The sequence below is a fragment of the Onychomys torridus genome, chromosome 16 (genome assembly GCF_903995425.1).
Source record: "Onychomys torridus chromosome 16, mOncTor1.1, whole genome shotgun sequence".
Classification (NCBI taxonomy): domain Eukaryota; kingdom Metazoa; phylum Chordata; class Mammalia; order Rodentia; family Cricetidae; genus Onychomys; species Onychomys torridus.
In genome coordinates this window covers 62,509,080-62,533,487 of record NC_050458.1, presented here as the reverse complement: position 1 = coordinate 62,533,487, position 24,408 = coordinate 62,509,080, and the positions used below count along the sequence as shown (strand labels likewise).

Below are 24,408 nucleotides of genomic sequence, written 5' to 3'. Positions count from 1 at the left end.
AACAGTCTTTTTTTTTTTTTTTTTTTTTAGTGGAAAACAAAAAATGTTATAAACACCCTCCCACCCCCATAGTCTCTCCACCTTAAGGTACCTAGACTTACCACTTTATCCCTTCTCATTTATTTATTTTTATTTGCAGTCTTCAGGGTAGTCCGTGACATCTTTCTCACATGTTGGGCAAATGCTGTATCTAACCCTTTAACAACTGTTCTTAGACAGGGTCTGTTAAGTTGTCCTATTGACCTTAATTTGTGATGCATCCTCTACCTCCCGAAGAAGAGCTGGACTCAAGAGCAATGACCCCCTGCGCCCAGCTGTATTCTTCATGTGCCTTCAGTGGATCGAGTCTTAGCATTATTAAAGACAGTTCCCCTAGTCCCATATGACATAATTATCTAACTCGTTTCTGCCCTTAAGAAAATCCCATGTACATTCTCCTTTATAGGACCAAATGTAATATCCTTTCTTTTCTGTACGCTCGTGTGGCATTTGGCACTGCTCACCTTTCCCACTTCACAAACTAATGTCCTCGGGTCTTTGGTGACAGTGCTCTCATATCCTCCCCGCTCCCTAGGTCCTGATGCCTAGTTTTCCTGATGTTGACATCTCTTCCTGTTCCCTAAGTATTACTGTTCTTCAGGCTTTGCCCAGCTTCCTGTTCCTCAGTATTCTATTAGTTATGGTGGCTAAGCATGTTCAACCACGTGATTTTGTGAATGCTGGTGTCACCAGGCGGCAGTGGCACACGCCTTTAATCCCAGCACTGGAGAGGTAGAGGCAGGTGGATCTCTGTGACTTTGAGGCCAGCCTGGTCTTCAAATGGAGTTCCAGGACAGCCAGGAGTGTTACACAGAGAAACTCTTGAAAAACAAAAACAAACAAAATTAGTGCTGGCGTCACCCACATTTATCTCTAGTCCGTTATCTACCTCCTAGATGTCTTCTGATGGCCCCTAAGCACTCACATTCGACATACTCCTGACTGAAATCATTCTACTATTCCTTTGTTCCTTCTCACATAAGCCGTTTTCTTTTAAAGCTGCATATCTTTTTCAAAAACGTTATTTATTTTCCCTGTATGTGCATTTGACGTGATGGTGCATGCGTGTGTGCCACGGTGCACATGTCAGAGAACAGCTTTGTGAGTCACTTTTCCCTCCGCACCTCTATGTGGGCTCCAGGGATTGGACTTAAGTTGTCAGGCTTGAGTGGCAAGCCCTCGGTCACTGAGCCAGCTGGCCAGTCCCTCAGATTTCGTTTCTTGACTGAAAACAACATTATCAGTTTCTACCAAGCAAAAACCTAGAGCATCATTTAAATCTCTCTGCTTCCCAACGTCTCAACCTAAGCAGTCACCGCATTATTTTTATTTTATCCATCAATACCTTTATGTGGCTTTTCGAATGTATGTAACACCCAGTGGCCTGGCATTTCCGAATCTGTCCCATGTCGACTTCTAGCCTCTTTATTCTCTCAGAGTTCTCTCTGCTGCCCATTCCTTCCTCTTACTCATTTGACTGGCCTGCTTTTTGCAGCCCAGCTGAGATTTGAACACTTAGTTGACTGTTTTACCCTCTGATCTATGTTTGTTTAGGCCATGCCATCATAACAGTGAACAGCGGACACCTGGCAGTGTCCTATGTCACTGCCTTCGGAAGAGTAGGCAAGTTAAATTCTCCATGGGGCCTTGCTGAGTACTTCAGGCTGACCTTGAACCTTTGATACTACAGCCTCAGTCTTCTGAGGGTTAGCCTCACAGGCATGCACCTATTTAAACCTCCGGTTTAAATGCAGTTTTCTGAAGTACCTGTAAGTTCCAGTGGGTTTAGGGGGTGCGTCCCCATTGTGAATTTAAGCCCCTGCCCTTCTAATTCTTATCGGAGGTGTGTACTCAAAACTTTGCAGGTCAGAATGGCTTCGACAAGTAAAGCAATTGAATTACAGTTCCAAGTGAAACAAAATGCAGAGGAATTGCAGGATTTCATGAGGGATTTAGAGCACTGGGAAAATGACATTAAACAGAAGGACATGGAGCTAAGAAGACAAGGCGGTGTTCCCGAAGAGGTAAATGAAGGTTCCTGGTATGATCGTTTATTATCAGTGTGTGTACACTGTATGTGTGTGTACCCGCACCAGCATGCCGGGGGCACAGTTAGAAGTCAGAGGACAGCACTTTGACCTGCCGAGCGGGTTACTGATCCAGAAAGTTAAAGTATGACCTTGTAGAATGTGTTGTGAAAAGCCTGACATTGCCTGTAATCCTAGTACTCAGTGGGTGGAGCCAGAGGCGCAAGAGTTCAAGGCCCTCCTTGGCTATATAGAGAGTTTGAGTCTAGCCTGGGCTACATGAGATCTTGTTAACAGAAACATGAAAATGCTGAGATTGGGGTGGTTTACGTTACCATTAACATTTTCAGAGACTCAGCTTCTCACTAAGTTTGAATAATGTGTTAACTATCATAAGATATTCTAAGTCTTAGTGGATATTTATTGAAAGGATGATCATGTGATGGTACTTTTGTTGTTGTTTGAGATAGGACTTCTGTGTTTCCCTGTCTGTCCTGGAACTCACTCTGTAGCCCAGGCTGGCCTTGAACTCACAGAGATCCGCCTGCCTCTGCCTCCTGAGTGCTGGGATTAAAGGCGTGCTCCACCACACCTAGCTAGGTGAGCTATTTGTATTAAGCCAGTATGTTTAAATCTGGCTAGGTTTTCATGTTGTATGTAGCAGTTGGAGGCATGCCCGGTTGCCTTTAACTTCTGCTTATTTACCTTGCTAACTGAAAATCAGCGAGCTTTTGAACAATCTGCTCTGTGTGTGTGTGTGTGTGTGTGTGTGGTGTATGCCCCTGTGGTACGTGTAGAGAGGCCTTCCTCTAATCTCAGCACTGTGTATTTGGAGACATGTGTATATGGACCCTGACGTACCCTGTGCCTGAGAGCTCTTGGGATCTGCTTGGCTCTGGTTCCCACTGGGATTACAGGCATGTGTGGCCACGCATCTTTTACCTGGGTGCTGGGGATTCAGACTCAGATCCTTTGCTTGCATAGGAAGTGTTCTTATCCACTGAGCCATTTCTTCAGTCCTCATAATCAGTACTATAAAATAAAGCACTTGGTGCTGGAGAGAAGGCTCAGAGGTTAAGAGCACCGACTGTTCTTCCAAAGATCCTGACTTCAATTCCCAGAAACCACATAGTGGCTCACCACCATCTGTAATGAGATCTGGCGCCCTCTTCTGTATACATAATTAAAAAAAAAAAAAAAGTAAATCTTAAAAAAAAAATAATAAAGCACTTGAAAGTTAAATTGAAAAAAAATTTCTAATTTGAAAATATCATTTAGTGCCAGGCATGGTGTCACATGCCTTTAATCCCAGCACTCGGGAGGCAGAGGCAGGTGAATCTCTGAGTTGGAGCACAGCCTGGTCTACAGAGCAAGTTACAGGACAGCCAGGGCTACACAGAGAAACCCTGTTTTGAAAAAAACCAAAAAGGGAGGAAAAAGGAAAAAAAAAAATCATTTAGTGATAATTTCATACATTGTTAGTACATAAAAGTAGCAAAGTGTCAAACTGCTCAGAGTTTTTTTTTTTTCTTTTCTCTTTCTCCTGTCTAGAATTTACCTCCTATTCGAAATGGGAATTTTAGGAAAAAGAAGAAAGGCAAAACTAAAGATTCTTCCAAAAAAACCAAAGAGGAAAACACAAAAAACAGAATAAAATCTTATGATTATGATGCCTGGGCAAAACTTGATGTGGTAAGTTGATCTAGTTATGTATTTCTTAGTAATTAGATAAACATTTCCTGGCATTGCTACTAGTCACAGGTTATGTAAAAAATAGTAGTGTCTGTATCACCTGTGTTTGTCTCTCTTTTTTTGTGAGAGGGAAGGTGTTCGTTCATATGTTGTTCAGGCTAGCTTTGAACTTGTGATTCTCTTGCCTCAGCCTCAGGAGTGCCTCGTCACATCATAGACAGGTCCATACCACCATGTCAGCTGAAAGTCCTAATTTGCTTCTCCATTACGGTGATAAGACACTGACCCAAAGCTATTCAAGGAGGAAAAGGCTTATTGCATCTTCTAGGTTAGCGTGCATCATCATCAAAGGAGGCCAGGGCAGGAGCTCAGACAGGAACCTGGAGGCAGGAAGTGACACAGAGAAGAATGCTGCTCACTGCCTTGCTCTCCATAGCTTGCTCAGCCTGCTTTCTCTCATCTTGTCTCCACAGACATCTACATACATGTGGTACACACACAAGACACTATAATAAATAAATCTTTTAAAAAGTAGTATTATATAAGAGATGTGATGGTGCACACCTGTATCCAGCACTTGGGAGGTGAAGCAGGTGGATTGTCAGGGGTTCGAATCTAGCTTGAGGTAAATAGCATATACCATATAGTATTTATTCATTTGAAGAAAGTGGAGATATGTCCTAGAGTTGATTCTTTTTTTTTCCCTCTGTGTATCCCTGAATGTCCTGGAACTCTGTAGGCCAGGCTAGCCTCAAACTCAAGAGATCCTGCTTCTGTCTCCTGAGAGCTGGTATAAAGGTGTGTGCTACCATACCTGGCTCAGAGTTGATTCTTTTGGTGAAAATTTATTTTTATTTTAATATGTGTAGGTATGTGTGTCTGCACACAAGAGTACAGGTACCCTTGGAGACCAGAGTTGTCAGATCCCTTGAAACGGGAGTTACAGGTGGTTGTGAGCTATCTGATGTGGGTGCTGGGAACTGAACCCAGGTTCTGTGCAAGAGCAGCTAGTGCTCTTAGCTCTGAGCATCTCCAGCCCCCTCTCATAATAACATTTACTTATTTATTTATCCATCCATCCATCCATCTATCCATTCATTTATTTATTATGTAGACAGTATTCTGTCTGCATTCCAGAAGAGGGCACCAGATCTCATTACAGATGGTTGTGAGCCACCCTGTGGTTGCTGGGAATTGAATTCTGGACCTCTGGAAGAGCAGCCTGTGCTCTTAACCTCTGAGCCATCTCTCCAGCACCCTGATTGTAATCTTAACTGTAGGAGATTATTTTTGGCTTTCATTTATGTTTATGTAAGTCCCTAGATCTTAACAATTTAAGTTCTATTGAAGGTAATTGGTGTTCTTAATTTTCACGTAATTATGAGCGCTGTTCTACTTCTGATTTCAGGACAGTATTCTTGATGAACTTGACAAAGAAGACAGTACCCATGATTCTGTGTCCCAGGAGTCGGAGTCAGAAGAAGACGGTGTGCGTGTGGATTCCCAGAAGGCTCTAGTTCTAAAAGAAAAGGTACTTTTAGGTTTTGGATTCCTTAGAGAGGAATGCTGTGTATAAGATTATGCAAATTCTAAAATTCTTAGCATGGTTTTGGGGATCTTGGCATTTTAAGTTGTTATTGGCTATATCCTTGTTGGGTGGCATAGAGTGTGTATCGAGCCAGGAGCATGTTCTTTAGAGCCAGATTAATTACCTGGTTCTGATCTGTGACAAGTTCTTTCAACCTTCTGTAGCTCACTTTCTTAGCTGTAGAGTTGAACAGAAGTGTTGCTAATCCTCAGTGGTTGATGTGTTCAGTGAGTTGATTCCAAGTGTTTGGACAGCATCTGGGTTTATTTATGCTCTCAGTGGTAGACAGATGTAGCTTGGGATGAGTGTGTGATTATTGGAATAGATATTACCTTCCACTTCTCCACATCACAGGCCATCTTTGGTTACTTTTGTAATGTTCAGTGTCTGTCATTTCTCCTTTGGAGAGGAGGGTTTTAATAAAAATACTTTAACACAGGCTTCAGCAGAGGAATTAAGAGAAGGGGGTTGCTTAGAAGGAAAGACAATCCAGAGTGTGGGTGTGGACCCACAGGCAGATGTAAGGTTGCATGGGTTTTGAAGGTGTCTTTGAAGGATTGCTAAGAAACTTAAATGAGATGACAAGGTGGTTCCAGCGGGCACCCGACAGAAGTACTGTTGATGAGGTAGAATCTGGACCACAGGGATGCAGGAGGGTAGGACATTTCCACTGTAAACAGAGCAGTTGTTGCTAACTCTGAAGTAGTTTCCTAACTACTAGTAGATTCTCCAGAGTGTCTAGGGAAGGAATCAGGCCATACACATTCAGGCTGTAAATGTGGGCCGTTGCTATTTTAACATACGAGAATATTATTTTTATGTTAGCAACCTTCATAGCAAATGTTAATTGTCCTAGAATTTTTGCTTCTCATCTAGTGTGAGGCTTTAATCAGAGACACTGGGGTGAAAGGTTCCTTTTCCTTCCCATGTCTCAATAATTTTCCCTGTCTTCCTGCCTCAATTTATCTCTGTGAGACTTTGATTCCTTAATTTCAGGGCTTCTGATACTGAAGCATGGAGCGTCCCTATCTGAGGATCAGAAGTCTCAACCCATGTTCCTAAGTGGGACTTGAGCGAACTTGGGCTGTAGCTTGGTGGGTTGTCATTTGAAGAGAGGATGTCATTACTTGGGATGTCAAACTGTATATAAGTAATAAAGCACGTAGAGAATTGCTATTCCTAGGGTTAGGACTGAAACTAGCAGGGCTTGTTATCCTGAGAACTGAGATGTTAGTAAAGCGCAAGAGCAGAACCTGGAAGAGATTTAGTTAGGGTGTGCAAATCTTAGAGGACATATTGTCCCAGTTGTTAGGACACACTCCCTTAGTAATAGCATAGGCTCTCTTCAGGTTATTAAGAGCCATTGGGTTTCGTGGTACATCTGTTTTTATCATCTTAAGTTTTAAGTATGAGAGCGCATGGTCTGTAAAAAGAACATATTGATAGTTACCTATCAGTACTATAGCAAAACGTAAGAACGGTCTTAAGAAGTGGAATAAATGAAAAATAGCTTGAGATTCTGATCACTGATGCATATCAACAGTGACTAGAAGAGAAACAGTGGAACAAACCAGAGCGTGAAGTAAGGCTGTGACCACCGATGAACTCGCAATGGAGCGTAACTGTGTGTGGTTGCTAGGGTTGCTGTGAGTGTCCTACCTGTCATGTTAGCAGCCCACACTTGGGACCAGTGGGCACATCTAAGGCCTGAATTACTGTCCGTCCCTTTGGAAAGTCTAGTCAAGTTGTTTATTTTGATCATTACCAGTCATTGCACTTTTTAGCTCCACTTCTTGCTAGGTATTTAAGACCATACAGGTGGCCAGATATCAACCTTTAAGGTCACCTGGCTCTCAGTCTCCTTTATCTCTTGTGGCATCTTTTGGCTTAGGTCAAGGTCTTGTGAACATGACTTCTCTTAGAAACATGGAGGTTTTCTTGGTGTTAACCCTCTTTGTAGAGTGAACTGCTTGGAGTCCAACTCCAAATCTGTGACCTCTCTGACCAAGAGGACAGGTGACCTAGGGAGCTTTAGGACACTTAGAGGCATCCTGTTGGCCCCTAGTCCCTTAGAACGGAGCCCACCTGGGAGCAGAGTCCAGAAGCAGATGTGTTTGTAGCCCCTTGTGGGTCCCAGTGGCTTTGAAGTCTCCGTTTCTCTCTCCAGTTAGATGGCACTGCTACCTTTTGTCATGTTTCCACGAGCTGGCACTGTCAGGGAGTGTGTGATACTGACTGTTTTCACCCTTCTGCCAGAGCTCTTGGACTGAACCCAGTTTGCTTGATTCTCTTTTCTTTCAGGGCAATAAATACTTCAAACAAGGAAAGTATGATGAAGCAATTGAATGCTACACAAAAGGCATGGATGCTGACCCATATAACCCTGTCTTGCCAACAAACAGAGCGTCAGCTTACTTTCGATTGAAAAAGTGAGAACCTTGTACATGTATGTGAGTGGTCCTGCGTGTGTGGAGACTGGGCTTCTATTTTTTTCCCCCTTTGGTTTGTTTTTTGTTCCTTTTTCTTTTTTCCTTTCTTTTCTTTTTTCTTTTTTGAGACAAGGCTTTATTCTGTAACCTGGAACTTAGTGTAGACCAGAGAGCTGCCTGTCTCTGCCTCCTGATTGTTTGGATTAAAGGCCAGGACCACCACACCCAGCCTGGAGATTGGTTTTCCAAAGACTTTTGTAATAAACTCAAGAGAGATTGAGAACACTGCATTTCTTTTATTCTGCAAATTCTTATAGGTTACTCCCTTATGGAGTAATTTATTCAATCCATTGTAACATTTGGATTTTAGACTGTGTGTTCAAAGTTGGTATGCTAAGGACTTCCTTCTGTGAAAGTCAAGTAATGATGTTCTTAATTCGTTAAAAAAAAAAAAAAAATTGGTTGCTCTGGCTGAGGGTTACTTGGCTAGCATGTTTGAGACCCCTTGGTTCAGTCATCCACTGTTAGCAAAAAAAAAAAAAACAAACAAAAAAACCAAAAAGCCAACCAAACAAAAACATCGAGCGAGAGAGAGAGAGAGAGAGAGAGAGAGAGAGAGATATTGAGAGAAGAGAAGAGAAGAGAAGAAAAAAATGAAAAGTTTTTAGCAGTTAATTTCTTTGTATTTGAAAAATCATGTATTTACTATTTAGTCTGCAGACCTTTCTATGGTAAACTTAAATTGTATTCCAGTATTTGCTTATCTATCTTTAGATTCTGACTCTTAAGTACATAGTTAATGTTGGGGAATGTATATGCACATAGCTGACCTATCATGGGAGTTGTTTTTTGTTTTTTGTTTGTTTTTTTTTAAATAAAGTAATCATTTACAAACATTTATTTATTCATTGATTTGAGACAGGACCAGCCTAGAATCTGCTGTGAAGCCTGGGCAACCTCCAACCCCCAGTGGTTTTCCTGCCTTAAGTTACCAAGTGGTTTTTTTTGTTTGTTTGTTTGTTTGTTTGTTTTGAGACTGGGTTTCTCTTTGTAGCTTTGGTGCCTGTCCTGGATTTCGCCCTGTAGACCAGGCTGGCCTCGAACTCACAGAGATCTGCCTGCCTCTGCCTCTGTCATGGGAGTTTTTAAAAGACAAATATTAAGAAGAAAGACATTCTTACTGCTTTAGTTATTTGGAAATAGAAATTACATTGCTTTCTGAGTTTTTCATTTTACTTTTTGTTTTGTTTTGTTTTTTCTAGACAGGGTTTCTCTGTAGCCCTGGTTGTCCTGGAACTCCCTTTGTAGACCAGGCTGGCCTCGAACTCAAAGACCTGCCCTCTGCCTCCAGAGCGCTGTGCGCTGTCATGACTGGCTTGACATTTGTCTTCTGACAGTTTTGTAGCTTGTCTTTTCTTCTCTTATAGACTCTTGAAATCCCACAAAAATACAGAAATTGCCTGGCGTGGTGGTGGAATATGCCTTTAATCCCAGCATTCGGGAGGCAGAGGTAGGCAGATCTCTGTGAGTTTGGGAATTCCAGGCAAGCCTAGTCTACAAGTTGAGTTCCAGGCCAGGCCATCTAGGGTTACACAGCGAGACCCTGTCTCCAAACAAACAAATAGAATTACTGCTTTTATGGACTGGGTGTGTAGCATATATACAAAGTCCTGGGTTTTATTCCTAGTACTGGGATGGGGTGAGGGGAGAGTTTTTTTTTTTTTTTTTTTTTTAATTTTTGCTTTTTCGAGACAGTGTTTCTCTGTAGCTTTGGAGCCCGTCCTGGATTAACTCTGTAGACCAGGCTGGCCTCAAACTCACAGAGATCCACCTGCCTCTGCCTCCCGAGTGCTGGGATTACAGGCATGCACCACCATCGCCCCACTGAGAGATTATTTTTAAGTTGAATTAGATAAAAGAAAATGGGAAATATTCCTGTAATTGTGAAGTAAATCTCTTCTTAGGAATTTCCAAAATAAATTTTGAATGAATTTTTGTTTATTTAATAAATAAGTTTTTGTTTATTAAATGATTTTTTTTATAACTTCATTTATTTTAATGTTTTTTTTTGACTTGCAGATTTGCTGTTGCTGAGTCTGACTGTAATTTGGCAATTGCCTTAAGCAGGAGTTACACCAAAGCCTACGCCAGACGAGGTGCAGCTCGGTTTGCCCTGCAGAAGTTAGAGGAGGCTAGAAAAGGTATTCATTGTTTTAGGTCATCATCTGAGCACTTCTTCATTCAGTTCACACGGAGTGAGCACAGTGCCCTTTCTACGTCACGTTTAACACATAGTATGCAGAGAATACTAAGTGAGTAGAGTGCCCTTTCTATGTCACGTTTTGAACAAAACTTCTCTTTTCGTCAATTAAAAAAGCATTTGTTTTACAGTTTAAAAAGAATACAGGTGTGTTTGGCTGTGTGCATGCCAGAGCGTGTGAGTGGAAGCCAGAGAACAGCTTGAGGGAGTCGGTTCTTTCCTTCATGGTCTGGAAGGGTGCTAGGGTTCAGAGTCCAGCTGTCAGGCTTGCTGAGCCGTCTCTCCGGGCCTTTTGGTGACTGAGGGACACTGTCTTGTTTGGGAAGAGTGCGCTGTTGGCCGGGACCAGACTTGTCCCATGCTTGCACAATTGAACACTGCACAGCCGTGTGGCTCCTGTCTTCTCACCTTTAGCCCTCCTCTGTAGAGAGAGGCGACGCCATCTTGTTGTGAGGCAGGACATAGAACAAAGTGTTCTTATTTATTAGTAAAGTCTGTCTTGTTGTTCCATAGCGAGCCCTGCGTAATAATTACAAAGTGTGAGTAAAGCTGACGTTGAGTGGGTTTTGCTCTGGGTGGGTTGGTGGTTGTTTGGTGGTTTGGTGGTTTGGTGGTTTGGTGGTTTGGTGGTTTGGTGGTGTATACTTTAGGATGACATAGCCACCTGGGAGCCAGAGAGAGGAGGAAACATGATTAGTAGCCTAATCGTTGTTGACAGTTCATTTTACTGTAAACACTCGCTTCTGTGTCACATGCAGCAAGTGACTATGGTTTTGTACAAGTTATAAAACTCTCCTCCTTTTCAAAAAGTCTCTATCTTCTGTTTTATTAGATTATGAAAAAGTATTAGAACTGGAACCAGATAACTTTGAAGCAACAAATGAACTCAGGAAAATCGATCAGGTAAATAATTATAAACATTTAAGTGCATAAGGTTTGACTTTGATATCATGAAGATGAAACTTTTTGCTTAGATTTTGTATATACTGTAGATTTATAAACAAGCACATTCATTTATTTTTGTATGTATGAGCATTTTGCCTATGTGCGTGTGTGCACCATGTGCTTGCCTGGTGCCTGTGGCTCAGAAGAGCATCAGAGCTCCTTTTTTTTTTTTTTTTTCTGAGCTGAGGATCGAACCCTGGGCCTTGCACTTGCTAGGCAAGCGCTCTACCACTGAGCTAAATCCCCAACCAGCATCGGATCTCCTAAAGCTAGAGTTACAGGTGTTTGTGAGCTGCCGTGTGGTAGAACAGACAGTGCTCATAACTGCTGAGCTTTTTCCTCAGCCTCCTACCCCCAATAGATTCACTTTTCAGGATTTCAATATGTAGCCCAGGCTCACTTCAAACCTGAGGCAAGCTTGAGGCAGCCTCCCAAGTGCTGGAATTACACACAAGTTTTAGAATTTTATTTCATGTACTATGCAGTTTAACCAAACTGGTAAGGCAGAGGTACTGTAGAGATACAGCTCCTAACTAGAGGTACTATAGAGATAAGACCCCGACCGAGCTGGTAAGACAGAGAGAGGTACTGTAGAGATATGACCCCTAACTAGTAAGCGTTTTAATAAGTTGGCTAACTCACTTAGGAATAATTTTTTTTTGTTTTGGTTTTTGGAGACAGGGTTTCTCTGTGTAGCTTTGCACCTTTCCTGGAACTCACTTGGTAGACCAGGCTGGCCTCGAACTCACAAAGATCTGCCTGCCTCTGCCTCCTGAGTGCTGGGATTAAAGGCGTGTGCCATCACTGCCCAGCAGGAATAATGATTTTTAATAATTGTTTTCCTTGAATTCTATTTAAAATGTCATCAAATCATTTCACTATATGTAAATTGTATTGCTATATAAAATAAAGTGTGGTTTAAAGAAGAAAGTTGGCTGAGATTTCTAGAACTCTTGCCTCTTTTCCCCCCAAATGACAGTTTTTAAATTTTTTTCTTTCTTTTTAAAAGTGTTTTTAATTGAAAATAGTTAATAATAATTCTAAAGATTTACTTCATTTTCAATTATGTGCACGTGTGTGTCCAGAAGAGGGCACCAGATCCCTTGGAGCTGGAGTTCTAGGGGGTTGTCAGCCACTGATGTGGGTGCTGGGAACCAAACCTGGGTCCTCTGCAGAAACAGCAGTTACTTTTAACCAGCCCAGTTTTTAAATTATTTTACTGATAATTTCTGTGTGCTCTTATTTCTGTGATAAATGTTTGTGTATTATGTGATTTTCTGCTGTGTGAGCTGTATGTTAGTAAAAATAGTAACTTTTTAACAGTAAGAGAGATGGCTCGGCGGTAAAGAGCACCAGCTGCTCTTCCAGAGGTCCCGAGTTCAATTCCCAGCAACCACATGGTGGCTCACAACCATCTGTAATGAGATCTGGTGCTCACTTCTGTATACATAATAAATAAATAAATCTTAAAGAAAAAAAAAAAGAGAGAGAATAATAGTCATGGTGGCTCACTCCACTAATCCTAACTTTTGGAGTGAGAGAGACGGAGAGCCCAGATTTGAGGCCAGGGTGTGCTACATGATGATCTGAGGCCAGTCAGAGATCGGGTCTCACAGGAAGAAAAGACAGTGATTATCATTTAAATGTGAAATCGGAGCTCTGATGACAGAGAGCAGCTGCATGCTCCTGTTACTTTGCCTTTGAATTAAAGCTGTAGTTGTTTTGCAGTCTTGGCACATTGTGGAAAATGTGACAATCATTGAGGAAATCTGGTTTTAAATATTATTTACTGCACATAAAATTGGTGATATCCTCTTCATTATAGTTGCAAAGTGTATTTTCTTATAAATTAGGTCAAGTGATAACTGAATGATAAATTTGGGAAATGTAGTGATGTGGTATTTTATGTTTGAAAAACAGCAGCTAGAATAGGGCCTAGACTATGTGGAAATTGGGCTAATATTTGTAGTTAAGTAAATGACCAATTATATTTGCTGGAAACTGCTTATTTTAACCGAAGTAGACAGCATATTAAATTTGTTGTGCATATTTATACATATGTTGCTTTTACCTTCAGTAAATAGAGAGTGAATCCGCATAGAAAGCGTTCCGGTTTCCTGAGTGTAGCAGACATTGTCCTGTATTGAAGTACTTTGCATTTCGAGTCTAATCCAGACGCGTCTGCATTACTTGTTTTACTTTAGTTGAGTGATGTGTCTCCTAGGCTTTATCGTCCAGAGAGAACTCACGTCCCAAGGAGGCTGCTGCAGTGACTAAACCAGCTGAGGGGGAGAGGCAGCAACAGATTGAGGAACAGCAGAACAAGCAGAAGGCCATTTCGGAGAAAGATCTGGTAATCAGGGGGATTCTGATGTGTGATGAGTTTGTGCAGCAAAATGTTTACTTCAGTTTCCTGTGTGTTGGTTTGGTTTCTGTCTCTAACATTAAACATTTTTTTGGAATAGGAAGTTGAAATACACTAAAACTTCTGGTGGCTACTAATTCAAAATTTGAGTCATTGATGACATACATAAGAATAATCATGTGCAAAATATAAGTGTATTTAGTTTTGGGGAACAAACTACATTTATTTATATGTAGATAATTACAGATTTAATATAGAACTAAATTACAGTTCATCCTTAATGTGCTTATAATTCATATAAAACTTTCTGATTGAAATTTTTTCATTTTCAGTTGAGAAGATTTAATACATTTTTTAGGGAGTGTGGGAGCCCACAGAGGTTTCCTGGTGAGACCTGAGCTTGCTTTACCCCGCAGGGCTGCATTAAGGGATGGCTTTGACCATGTGCATGGTCACCAGGTGTCTGGGATGGTCTGCACTTGGCTGTGCTGGGGGAGGTCTTTTGTTCCACCCTTGGCGTTCCTTTAAAAGCCCTTTAGCAGAGACAGAAGGTCTTTTGTTCCACCCTTGGCGTTCCTTTAAAAGCCCTTTAGCAGAGACAGAAGGGGCTGGGGAGTTTTGATCCAGGCCCTTCCTAGCTATCCTGTGTTTCTAACTGTCTTTTCCTCTATATTTCTATCTAAATATTCCTCACTTCTCCCTCCTCAAGAGTACCGGGGGAGGGGGGTGGAAGCTGGTCTCCCTCAAGGGAGGAAGTGATCTTATTATATTTTAGTTAAAATTTAATAGCCAGGTGTGGTGGCACACACCTTTAATCACAGCACTCTGGAAGCTGGGATTGGGTCTCTGAGGGCCAGCCTGGTTTACTGAGTGAGTTCAGGATAGCCAGGGCTGTACAGGGAAACCCTGTCTTGGAAAAAATATAGAAGAAAATAAAAAAAAAATAATTTAACATTTAAAGATATCTTTATTTTATTTTTTGTGTATATTTATAAACATCATAAAGTACATATTTGTTTGCATGTATATGTATGTGCACCACATACATGTGTGATGCTCTCAGAAGAAGAAATTGTAGCCCCTGTATCTGGAGTCACAGATAGCTGTGAGTCTTGTGGGTGCTGGCAGCCACACCCAGATCCTTTACAAGAGCAGGCCAGTTTAACTGCTGAGCATCTCTCCAGCCCCTAATTAATGAATTTATAGCCTCTTGTGAGTCCATAGAGGATTTTTGAAAAGTACTTATGGAATCATTGGTTGTAATTTATTTGAATGATTATAAATAGAAGCTCTATTTCAATATAGTTTAATGTATATTAGGGCTGGGGAGATGGCTCACTGGTTAAGAGCACTGGCTGCATTTCTAGATGACCTAGGTTTGATTCCCAGCACCCATATCGTGGCTGGCAACCATTTGTAATTCCAGTTTCGGGGGATCTGACACCCCTTTCTTGCCTTCTTGGGCATCGAACATACACATGACGCATAGACAAGCATGCAGCAAAATACCTGTACACATAAAATAAAAATAAGTCTCAAAAATTAAAGATCTAACTTATATTTAGGGTATTAATGTTACTTAAGAGTGGGCTGTGTAATTGTAGTACTGTGTTCTTTCCCAACAACTGACCTTGGAGCTGGGTATGTAAGTTCTCCTCTGTAGTCTCAGCTCTTGGGAGATGGAGGTTGGAGGGTCAGAAGTTCAAGGCTGTCTTCATCTACCTAGTGAGTTTTGAGATGGTCACAAACCCCACCCCCTTGTAGTTTCCCCCTCTCCTCCTCCTCTTATTCTTTCTTATCCTTTTTCCTTCCTCTTTCCTCCTCTTTCTTGGTTTTCAGTGCTGGGAATCAAAACCAGGGCCTTGCACATGATAGCAAGTGCTCTGTCTTTAAGTGTACCCCCAGCCCATTTTTGATCAGTTTCTAATGTAAGTAAAGACTCAGTGTAATGTTTGAGCCTTTACTAGTTAGTTAGCAGAATAGTGGTGAAGTTCTAGAGTCATAAAGTAGTATTTCTGTGCTGAAAAGAGAATAGTGTCATTTAAAAAGTTCATGTTAATAGATTCTAAATGTCTCATGAGCTAGATTTATTTATTTATTTATTTATTTATTTATTTATTTATTTATTTATTTTTCTGTGGAGCTGAGGACCGAACCCAGGGCCTTGTGCTTGCTAGGCAAACGCTCTACCACTGAGCTAAATCCCCACCCCCTTATGTTTGTATTTTAAAGTGTGTGTGTGTACACATATGTATGGGAAGAGGTATGATTGTATGAAGGCCAGAGATGATCTTTCTCTGTTACTCTTTATCTTCTTATTATTCTTGAGACATGGTCTTTTCTGAACTTGGAGCTTCAATTGGCTAGCCGGCCTGGGTAGGCAAGCCCCTGAGCTGCTTGTCCACCTCCCACAGTAGGGATTCAAGCTTGTGCCATCACCCCTGGCTTCTCTGTGGGTTCGGGTCCTCATGCACACCCAGCAAGCCTTCACTCACTGGGCTGTCTCCTGTCTCCAGATTATCAACAGTGAGAATATAATAGAATTTCTGATTTAATGTTGGTATTTGGTATGTTCTTTTAAGATTGGAATTTTTCAGTGTGTTGTGATTTTCATCTCCCTCTCTCCAAAATAATAGGGGAACGGCTTTTTCAAAGAGGGAAAATACGAGAGAGCAATTGAGTGCTACACTAGAGGGATAGCCGCGGATGGCACCAATGCCCTACTTCCCGCCAACAGAGCCATGGCCTACCTGAAGGTTCAGAAGTAAGTGTTACTTAGAGTTTGCTTTCAGCATGAAAATTTATCATAGAGTGCCTTTTTAATTAACCAATTAATAAAGTTTGGTTGATTTAGTATTTTTGCCATCTGTCTTTATTTGATTCTTTTCTTCCCTCCTTTCCTTCCAGTTTCTTCTCTCTTCTTGGTGCTAGGGTTAGAATCTGGGACCCCTCCCTCAGATGCTAGAGAAGTGCTCGACTGCTGAGCCAAGCCACCGCTGATTGGTTGATTCTTAAGCTTTACATTAACGTTAATGAGAGTAAAATTTAGAGTCAAGGAATGTGTGTACATGTGGCATAGTATATATCATGTGAGTTCAATAGACAGACATTGTGCAATTTTTAAGTATACTGTTGTGTATATTTTAAAAATTATTTTTATTACATTTATCTATCTGTTGATCTATCATGTGCTTGCATGCCTGCCTGCGTGTGTACATGCTTGTGTGGGCATGCGCCACGGCGTGTGGCGTGGAGGTCAGAGGACCACTTGTGAGAGCTGGTGATTCTTTCTTTCTTCCATGTGGATTCCGGGTAATGGATTCAGGTCCTCAGGCTTGGCAACAAGCACTTTTACCCACCGATGAGCCATCTCATCGGTCCCAGGGTTAGGTTTTCTACAAGGTACCTATTTTCCAGGTAGTCCTTTTACCGTGTTCACTAGGTATGAGGAAGCTGAAAGAGACTGTACACAAGCCATCTTACTAGACGGCTCCTATTCAAAGGCTTTTGCCCGGAGAGGGACTGCAAGAATACATCTGGGAAAGATGGATGAGGCCAAGCAAGGTAAGACTGTAATAACTCACACACTCCCCTGGTAAGACTCCTAGATGCAGAAGCAAAGATTTCTGTAGTTTCCCACGGTTCAAGGAAACTGCAGTTCACAAAGCACACTGGAGATCGAGGTGAGTGTGAAAACCTTCCATAGTGTGCTTGATTGTGTATAACCTACTCTGGTCAGTCACCGACTGGAAGGAAGGGAAATGTGAATGTAGATGAACAGGAGAAGTGAGAAGTAGTCAGGATGAGAAACGGGGATCAGCGGCCGGCACCGAGAGGAGCCTGGGCTATAGTGAGTCTCTTGTCTTGTGTTTGAGGCGGGGTCTTTGAAACAGCCCTGTGGCCTGTCCTGGAGCCAGGCCTCCTCCCGCCTCTGTCTGCCCAGTGCTGGGAATGAAGACGTGTGCCTCCACACACGGCTGTCCTCTCTCAGTCTTCTGTGCGCTCCCTTCTCCTCCTCTGTGGTCTTGTCCTGAGGCTCCTTTTCTTTCTTCAGAACACTGACTTGTCTGTTCCTTGTGTCTCTTTCGTTGCCTTTGCCCTTTGTTCCTTCGTCTTCGGATTGTTCTTTACTTTTTGTTTTCTTTGAAGTCTGTGCTGGCGGTTTTATCTCAACGTGACACAAGCCAGAGTCATTTGGGGAGAGGAAGCTCCAGCTGAGCAAATGCCCCTACCACATTGGCCAGCAGGCAAGCCTGTGGTACATTTTCTTGATTGTTAATGGATGTGTAAGGGCCCACCCCTGCAGGCCTGAAGGTCCTGGTTCTGTAAGAAAGCGAGTTGAGCAAGCTATGGAGAACAAGCTGGTAAGCAGCATCCCTCCATGGCCTCTGCGTCACTGCCTGCCTCCAGGATCTGCCTGTTGGAATTCCTGCCCTGACTTCCGTCAGTGATGGAGTGTGACCTGAGGATTTTAGGCTGAAGTCAACCCTTTCTTCCTCGATTTGCATTTGATCATGGTGTTCTTTTTTTTTGTTTGTTTGTTTTGTTTTTTGAGACAGGGTTTCTCTGTATAGCTTTGCGCCTTTTCTGGGACTCACTTGGTAGCCCAGGCTGGCCTCAAACTCACAGAGATCCGCCTGGCTCTGCCTCCCAAGTGCTGGGATTAAAGGCGTGCGCCACCACCGCCCGGTAATCATGGTGTTCTATAACAAAAATAGAAACCCTAAGACAGAGTCCTGGGGTTGAATCCAGGCCCTGTGCTAGGGTTTCTTGCAGTTCTTTTTTGGGGGAGGGGTAGTGGGAATGTTTGAGACAGGGTTTCTCTGTCTAACAGTGCTGGATGCCCTGGAACTCACTCTGTAGATCAGGCTGCCCTCCAACTCACAGAGATCCGCCCACCTTTGCTTCTCAAGTGCTAGGGTTAAAAAAGTATGCCACCACCACTCGGCTCTTCCAACTTTATGATGTCACTATTTACAGAATAAGGTTTTAGGCTTTTTCTTTTCTGATATGTACATTTAAATTGGCAATTGCTTTCCAAGCCAGGCTTTAGCTGCAGCCCAGTGCTTTTTGTTTTATTAAGTTGTGGTAAGATTGCACAACACTAAATTTGGTATTTTTACCATTTGAGGTGTATATTTTCAGTAAAAGTACATTGTCAGTGTTGTGCAACCTTCTGTCTGCTTTGTTCCAAGCTCTGTGTGTCAGATACTAATTGTTCATTTCGCTCTTCCCTTAGCTAGACCCTGGTGATCACTCTCCTCCTGTGTCTGTTAACCTGTTTCACTGTTATTACTGTGTTTTGAAACAGGGTCTTACTGTAGAGCCAGATTGGACTTGAACTCTTAAGCCTCCTAAGTGCGGGGATTACAGGCATGTGCCACCACACTGGACCACATCTGATCATGTTGGATAGGTGGACTCATGACCAGATCGTTATGTCTGGCCTGTTTAACCTAGCATGTTTTTTAAGTGATACGTGTTGAGGCAGCATCAGAATTTCATTCCTCTTTTTAAAATTTTTTTAAATTTCTTTTTCATATTTTATTGTATTGAACATGTGCATGTGCATGCATGCATGTCACAAACACACATGTGAGGGTTAGAGGCCAGTTTGCAGAGGGTTAATTCTTTCCTCCCACCATGTAGACATGGGGTAGAACTCAGATCAGCCAGGCTTGTGGCAAGTGTCTTCACCTGCTGAGCAATCTTACTGGACTTTTTCAATGTTTGAGAGAGGGTCTTGCTGTGTTAGCCCTGGCTGGCCTAGCATTCACTATGTAGACCAGGATAGGTGTGAACTCATACCAATCCTCCTGCCTCTGCCTCCCAGGGATGGGATTATAGGCGTGTGCTGTCACACTTGGCTTCGTTGCCTTTTAAACACTGAGTAGTGTTCTCGGGTATGGTGTTCTCTTAGTGGAGTCACCCCGTCATTAAGTGTGAACCGTGGCGAAAGTCAGTGCTCTCTTGGTATCGTCTATAATCGGGGTTACAGTAAGAGTTCCGTGACAGTCCGCATGACATAGCTAGGGCACCTTCACAGACGCTCGTTCTTACTGTTGCTGGCCTGTTGCTTAGTGTCTGAAATAGAGCTGACTGAGTAAAAGTGAGACTTCTCTTGGTGTGGTGGCATGCTGATAACCCCAGCACTTGGGTAGTAGAGGCAGGATGATTAGGGATTCAGGTTATCTTTGACTGTATAGCTGGTTCAAGGACAACCTAGGCTATGCAAGAGCCTGTTGCAAAAAGCCAAAATAAATAAATATGTGAATGAATATAATAAAGGGATTATTAACTAAAGATGTCATGGTTTGAAAACATGTAATAAAAAGTAATTTCACTGTTTTGTTGTGTTTTAAACTTCTCATTAGACTTTGAAACTGTGTTACTTCTGGAACCTGGAAATACACAGGCAGTCACCGAACTTTCCAAAATTAAAAAGGTACTGTATTTCTTCACCAGAATATCATTGTACCACCTGATACATAAATTTATTAGTTACATAATTAGCTTAAGGATATTTTGATAACTATTACAAATTTATTTTCAAGGAATTAATTGAGAAAGGACATTGGGATGATGTCTTTCTTGACTCCACACAAAGACACAATGTGATAAAACCTGTAGATAATCCGCCTCATCGAGGGTCACCTGTAAGTGAAACACTTTCATTTCTCTCTGTCCTTAAATGTCATTGTTACGTTATTAGAATTGGAAACAAACTTTGAACTAGTGAACTTAAGAGGTATTGAAAACTCTTGATGTGCCCATTTAATACTCTCAACAAATGCCTCATAGAACTTATTGACAAAATTAGGGAGAATTCTTTCTAGAGTATCTTACGTTTCATTTACACACACTTTTTTTTTTAAAGATTTATTTATTTATTTTATATACAATGTTTTGCCTGTATGTATGCCTGCACACCACAAGAGGGCGTCAGATCTCAATACAGATGGTTGTGAGCCATCATGTGGGTGCTGGAATAGAACTCAGGACCTCTGGAAGAGCAGCCAGTGCTCTTAACCTCTGAGCCATCTCTCCAGTCCCCTCATTTACACACTTTTACATATTTTTCTTATATAAAGGAATTTGAGTCAGTTTTGTATTTTGTTATTGGCCCAACTTTGTCCTCCATCTCTGAAATTTTGTTTGGTATTGACCATTGATGATGCTTTTTGAATTGTTTTTAATTGATTGATTCTTCCATGTCCAACATTTCTGTTTGGATCCTTGCTGAGTTTTTCTTTAAGTTACCGATTATTTCACTCACTTTGGTAACTTCTTGTCCATGTCCTGAATTGATTTCCTTATCCGTTTATTTGGGACCATTATGTGGTCATTGGTCCTTTTGGGGGTAGAACTCAAGTTTCTCTGGCATTTCAGGTGCGTCATCATCTTTGATTTTCCTATCTAGGGAGTGTCATCGTGGTGGGGGTATGCCACAGTGGAATGCGCTCACGGTTTTTGGTATTTCTTTTATGGTGTTTGGATGTCATTTGGGATGTATGTGTGCTGTGGATTTTAGTTCTCCCCATTTGCTTTTGTCTGTCCTAATGGATTGCCTTTGCTTGGAGTTATGTGCAGGAGAAAGCTGGCACACTTGGGATTCCACCGTGCTGAGAGTCAGAGAGGCCATTAGGGTATTGATCGGAGAAAACGTAGTTTACGGCATTCTTGTTTCAGAGTTGAGGGTCTCAGCATTTAAGTAGTGAATGAGGGGAACTGGAATGCCGAGAAGAGGGGGAGAGGATGAGAGGAGAGTATTGGAGGTGTGAAAAGCAGTAGAGAGAATACCGTATGGTAGGTTTAGAGGAAGGAAGGACAGACATAACTGCTTTTTCCAATGAGGCACAAGTTATAGAATAACTGACAGTACAAAATTGTAAATACTAAAAAAAGACAAAATTAAAAAATAAAACAAATGTTAAAAAACAAAAAGAAAGAAAGAGAACACCAATAAGATGGCCCAGTGGGTAGAGCACTTGTTGGCTCTCTGGGATTCACGGAGTGGGAGGAGAGAACTGACTTGTACGTTGTCTTCTGACCTCCACACGACCCTTCCCAGGAGATAAAGGTAATAAAAGATTAAAGTAATGCAAACAGAGACGGGCAGTCAGGCCAGGGAGATGGCTAGGCAGGGGAAGCAGTAGCCAGGCAGGCCTGTTGACTTGGGTTCAGTCCTTGGAATCCACATGCAAAGCTGGACTGGGGATGCACGTCTGTGGTCCCAGCACTCTGACACAGTGTCCAGAAGTTCCTGGGCAGCTGCTCTGGAGAACACAGCAGAGCAGCAGAAGCAGGAGCAGCTCTGTCTGTCTGGTTCTTCCTTGGTCAATTGTGAATGGTTTTAACCTGGAAGATGGTTTTTGGACTACCCTACCAACCTTTTAAATGTGTGTCCTGGCCTGGGTCTGTCCAGCTGTCATGCATGTGCGTGTGTACTTAAGGTTTCCTGTGCCGTGCTGGCTCCTGTGTGCCCCTGAGCTGCTTCCCTCAGCCCACAGACACCTTTGGGACGGTCCTGGGTAGTGTCCAAACTGGTGCGCACGCAGGGTCCTTCCCAGGCGACAGGTCCGTTCCATGCCTCCCTCCTTGTCTGCCTTGCAGCCTTTTTCCTACTTTATCATCCCTGCTCTTGGCAGTCTGAGCTTTCACCGTGTAACTGCTATTATGTGCATCCCTTGCTTCCCGTTTAGGTGCCTGGGGTAGGCAAATAGCTTTTTATTGTTTGTATGCTCAGACATACTATGTTCCTAAATCTGTCTAGCCAGAAAATTGAATTCACTTTTAACTGGAATATTAGCTATAAGAACACAGCAGTCTTTTTAGGCCTGTGACCTTAGGATGGGAACACTTTCAATATATTGATTTAAAGAGTCGATTTTAATTGTTTTAGAAAGCACTCAAGAAGATTTTTATTGAAGAAACTGGCAAGTTGATAGAGAGCATTGATGCGTCAGATAGCAGTACCACCGCTCCGCAGAGTAATGGAGCAAATGCACCCTCCATCTCGGCCGTGGGCACCGAGAGCAAGAAGAATCCAAGCCAGGGGGACGCCTCGCCCGCAGGTGATACTCCAAGAGCCAAAGTGTTGAAAATAGAAGAGATCAGTGACACCCTGGCCCTCCAGTGAGTAGCTGCTCTTCTGACAGTCTCTAATACAGCAATCCCCCAGCGTCAGTGTTACAGGAAGACTCCCATTTGCTCTTCCCACTGCTGAGTGAGCGGTGACTGTCTGCAGGCTCTGGTTTGCTTTCCCTCCACACTGTGAGGCTTTGCTTAGGGAACAATCATTCCTTTACCAAAGGAATTTACAGGTGATTTAGAGGAGAACAAAGTATCTTGATTCTTTGTGTGTGTGTGTGTGTGTGTGTGTGTGTGTGTGTGTGTGTAGTTTATTGAGACAGGGTCTGTATAGCTCTGGTTGTCCTGGAACTCACTCTGTAGACCGGGCTGGCCTTGAACTCACAGAGATCCACCTGCCGCTGCCTCATCAATACAGGGATTAAAAGCGTGTACCACCACTGCCTGACTTGATTCTTGATCCAATTGATTTTGCTTAATTTCTTCTCTAGAACTTCAATATATATTTATTTTACTGTTGAGAGAGAGAGAATATGAGAATGAATATTTGATACAAATGAGCATCATAAAAAAATGAAGAGTTGATGTTTTTTGAGTTTGAGGCCATCCTGGTCTACAGAGCGAGTTCCAGGACAGCCAGGGCTACACAGAAAGATCCTGTCTCAAAAAACCAAAAAAAAGGAAGAGTTTAAATGTTAATGTTGTTACCTCCATCAGTACTGAAGACTGTTGAAGACTCTTTAAATATAATTTAGAACGAGACTATCAGGGAAGAGGGCCTCAGCTGTAGAGCAGGGACAGGGTGCTTGTGGGAGCCCAGTGAATTAGAAGGAATGTGAATTAGCCGATATAATGATGTCTGTATGCAAATGCCGTAGTGACGCGGTCCGTCTGTATTCTAACTTGAAATGAATTTCACGCCGTTTCCCTTCCGATGGCGGTAGAGAAGACACAAGCCCACCGGGTCGGCTTGGGCTACTGTTAGTCTTACATTGCTACTCAGTAGACACACAACGTTGCTCTGTTTTACATGTTGAACTTTAGTAGTAGTTTTATTTAAGGTGGTGTATGGATTTTTCAGAAATGCTGACTAGGTGGCTTTGCAGTAAAGTATTCCTCCTTGAAGTATCTTGAAGCTGTCTTAGTTCAGACTTCTGAAAGACTGAGTTGTACTAGATGAAGATGATGCTCTCAAAGAGTGGGCTAGCTCATCACCCAGCAGGTGACTGCAGCCATTCATAGTCAGAAAGTGAAGATTTGTTTGCAAAGACGCGCGTGCGCGCACACGCGCGCACACACACACACACACACACACACACACACACACACACGTACACTGTCAGAATGCAGTTAGCATTATTAACATAATCAGAAGTTAGTAATTTCCCATTGCTCTTTCCTTTATTGGATTTTGGCTGCTGCTTCTTTAACTGGTTGCCTAATGCTCTAAAATACTCCAGAGCACAGGTTGATATGAAGCAGGATGTGGGCCAGTCTTCCAGTGAGAAGATCTCTGTGAAGGCAGAGCAGACACCGCCAGATCAGTTTGCCACTGCTGTTCTGCCTCCAGTTCCTGCCAACTCCTTCCAGCTCGAGTCTGACCTCAGGCAGCTGAGAAGTTCCCCGGATATGTTGTATCAGTATTTAAAGGTAAGCGGGAGGGAGCCAAAAGAGCTCCTGGGAGCAGGGCAGAGACCTTCTTCTGGTGTTCTAGCAAGGCTACATTTGCCTTTTGTGTAATGAAACTGCAGGAAATGCTTCTTCCTTGCCTGGCGTGCCTTGTCCTGGACAGACTCCTGGACATGCTGTAATCGGGGAAGTGAGCTGTGTGTGAAATGCCAGGGCCTGCACTGACTTCAAGTCTAATTCACATTTTATAGCCTAAGCTTTTAGATTAGTCTTCCAAGGGGGCAGGGACTAAATCCTTGAGTGTCTTCTGTGTGCCAGGCATTGCTTGCAGTACTGGGCGTTTG

General features: G+C 42.5%; 1 protein-coding gene across 4 annotated transcripts in view; it reads left to right on the top strand.

Annotated features, from left to right (window-relative positions):
• The window catches only part of Rpap3 (RNA polymerase II associated protein 3), a 30,405-nt gene that overhangs the window by 752 nt on the left and 5,245 nt on the right, over positions 1-24,408 (top strand). For all 4 annotated transcript variants that reach the window (XM_036208210.1, XM_036208207.1, XM_036208208.1 and 1 more), the window contains exons 2-14: positions 1,905-2,063; positions 3,618-3,758; positions 5,167-5,289; positions 7,648-7,775; positions 9,855-9,976; positions 10,868-10,938; positions 13,205-13,333; positions 15,982-16,109; positions 16,788-16,909; positions 19,720-19,790; positions 19,900-20,001; positions 22,248-22,480; positions 23,896-24,085. In XM_036208210.1, coding sequence (XP_036064103.1) covers positions 1,911-2,063; positions 3,618-3,758; positions 5,167-5,289; positions 7,648-7,775; positions 9,855-9,976; positions 10,868-10,938; positions 13,205-13,333; positions 15,982-16,109; positions 16,788-16,909; positions 19,720-19,790; positions 19,900-20,001; positions 22,248-22,480; positions 23,896-24,085 — 1,713 coding nt within the window. In that variant the 5' untranslated portion in view covers positions 1,905-1,910. The remainder of the gene's footprint in view (positions 1-1,904; positions 2,064-3,617; positions 3,759-5,166; positions 5,290-7,647; positions 7,776-9,854; positions 9,977-10,867; positions 10,939-13,204; positions 13,334-15,981; positions 16,110-16,787; positions 16,910-19,719; positions 19,791-19,899; positions 20,002-22,247; positions 22,481-23,895; positions 24,086-24,408) is intronic.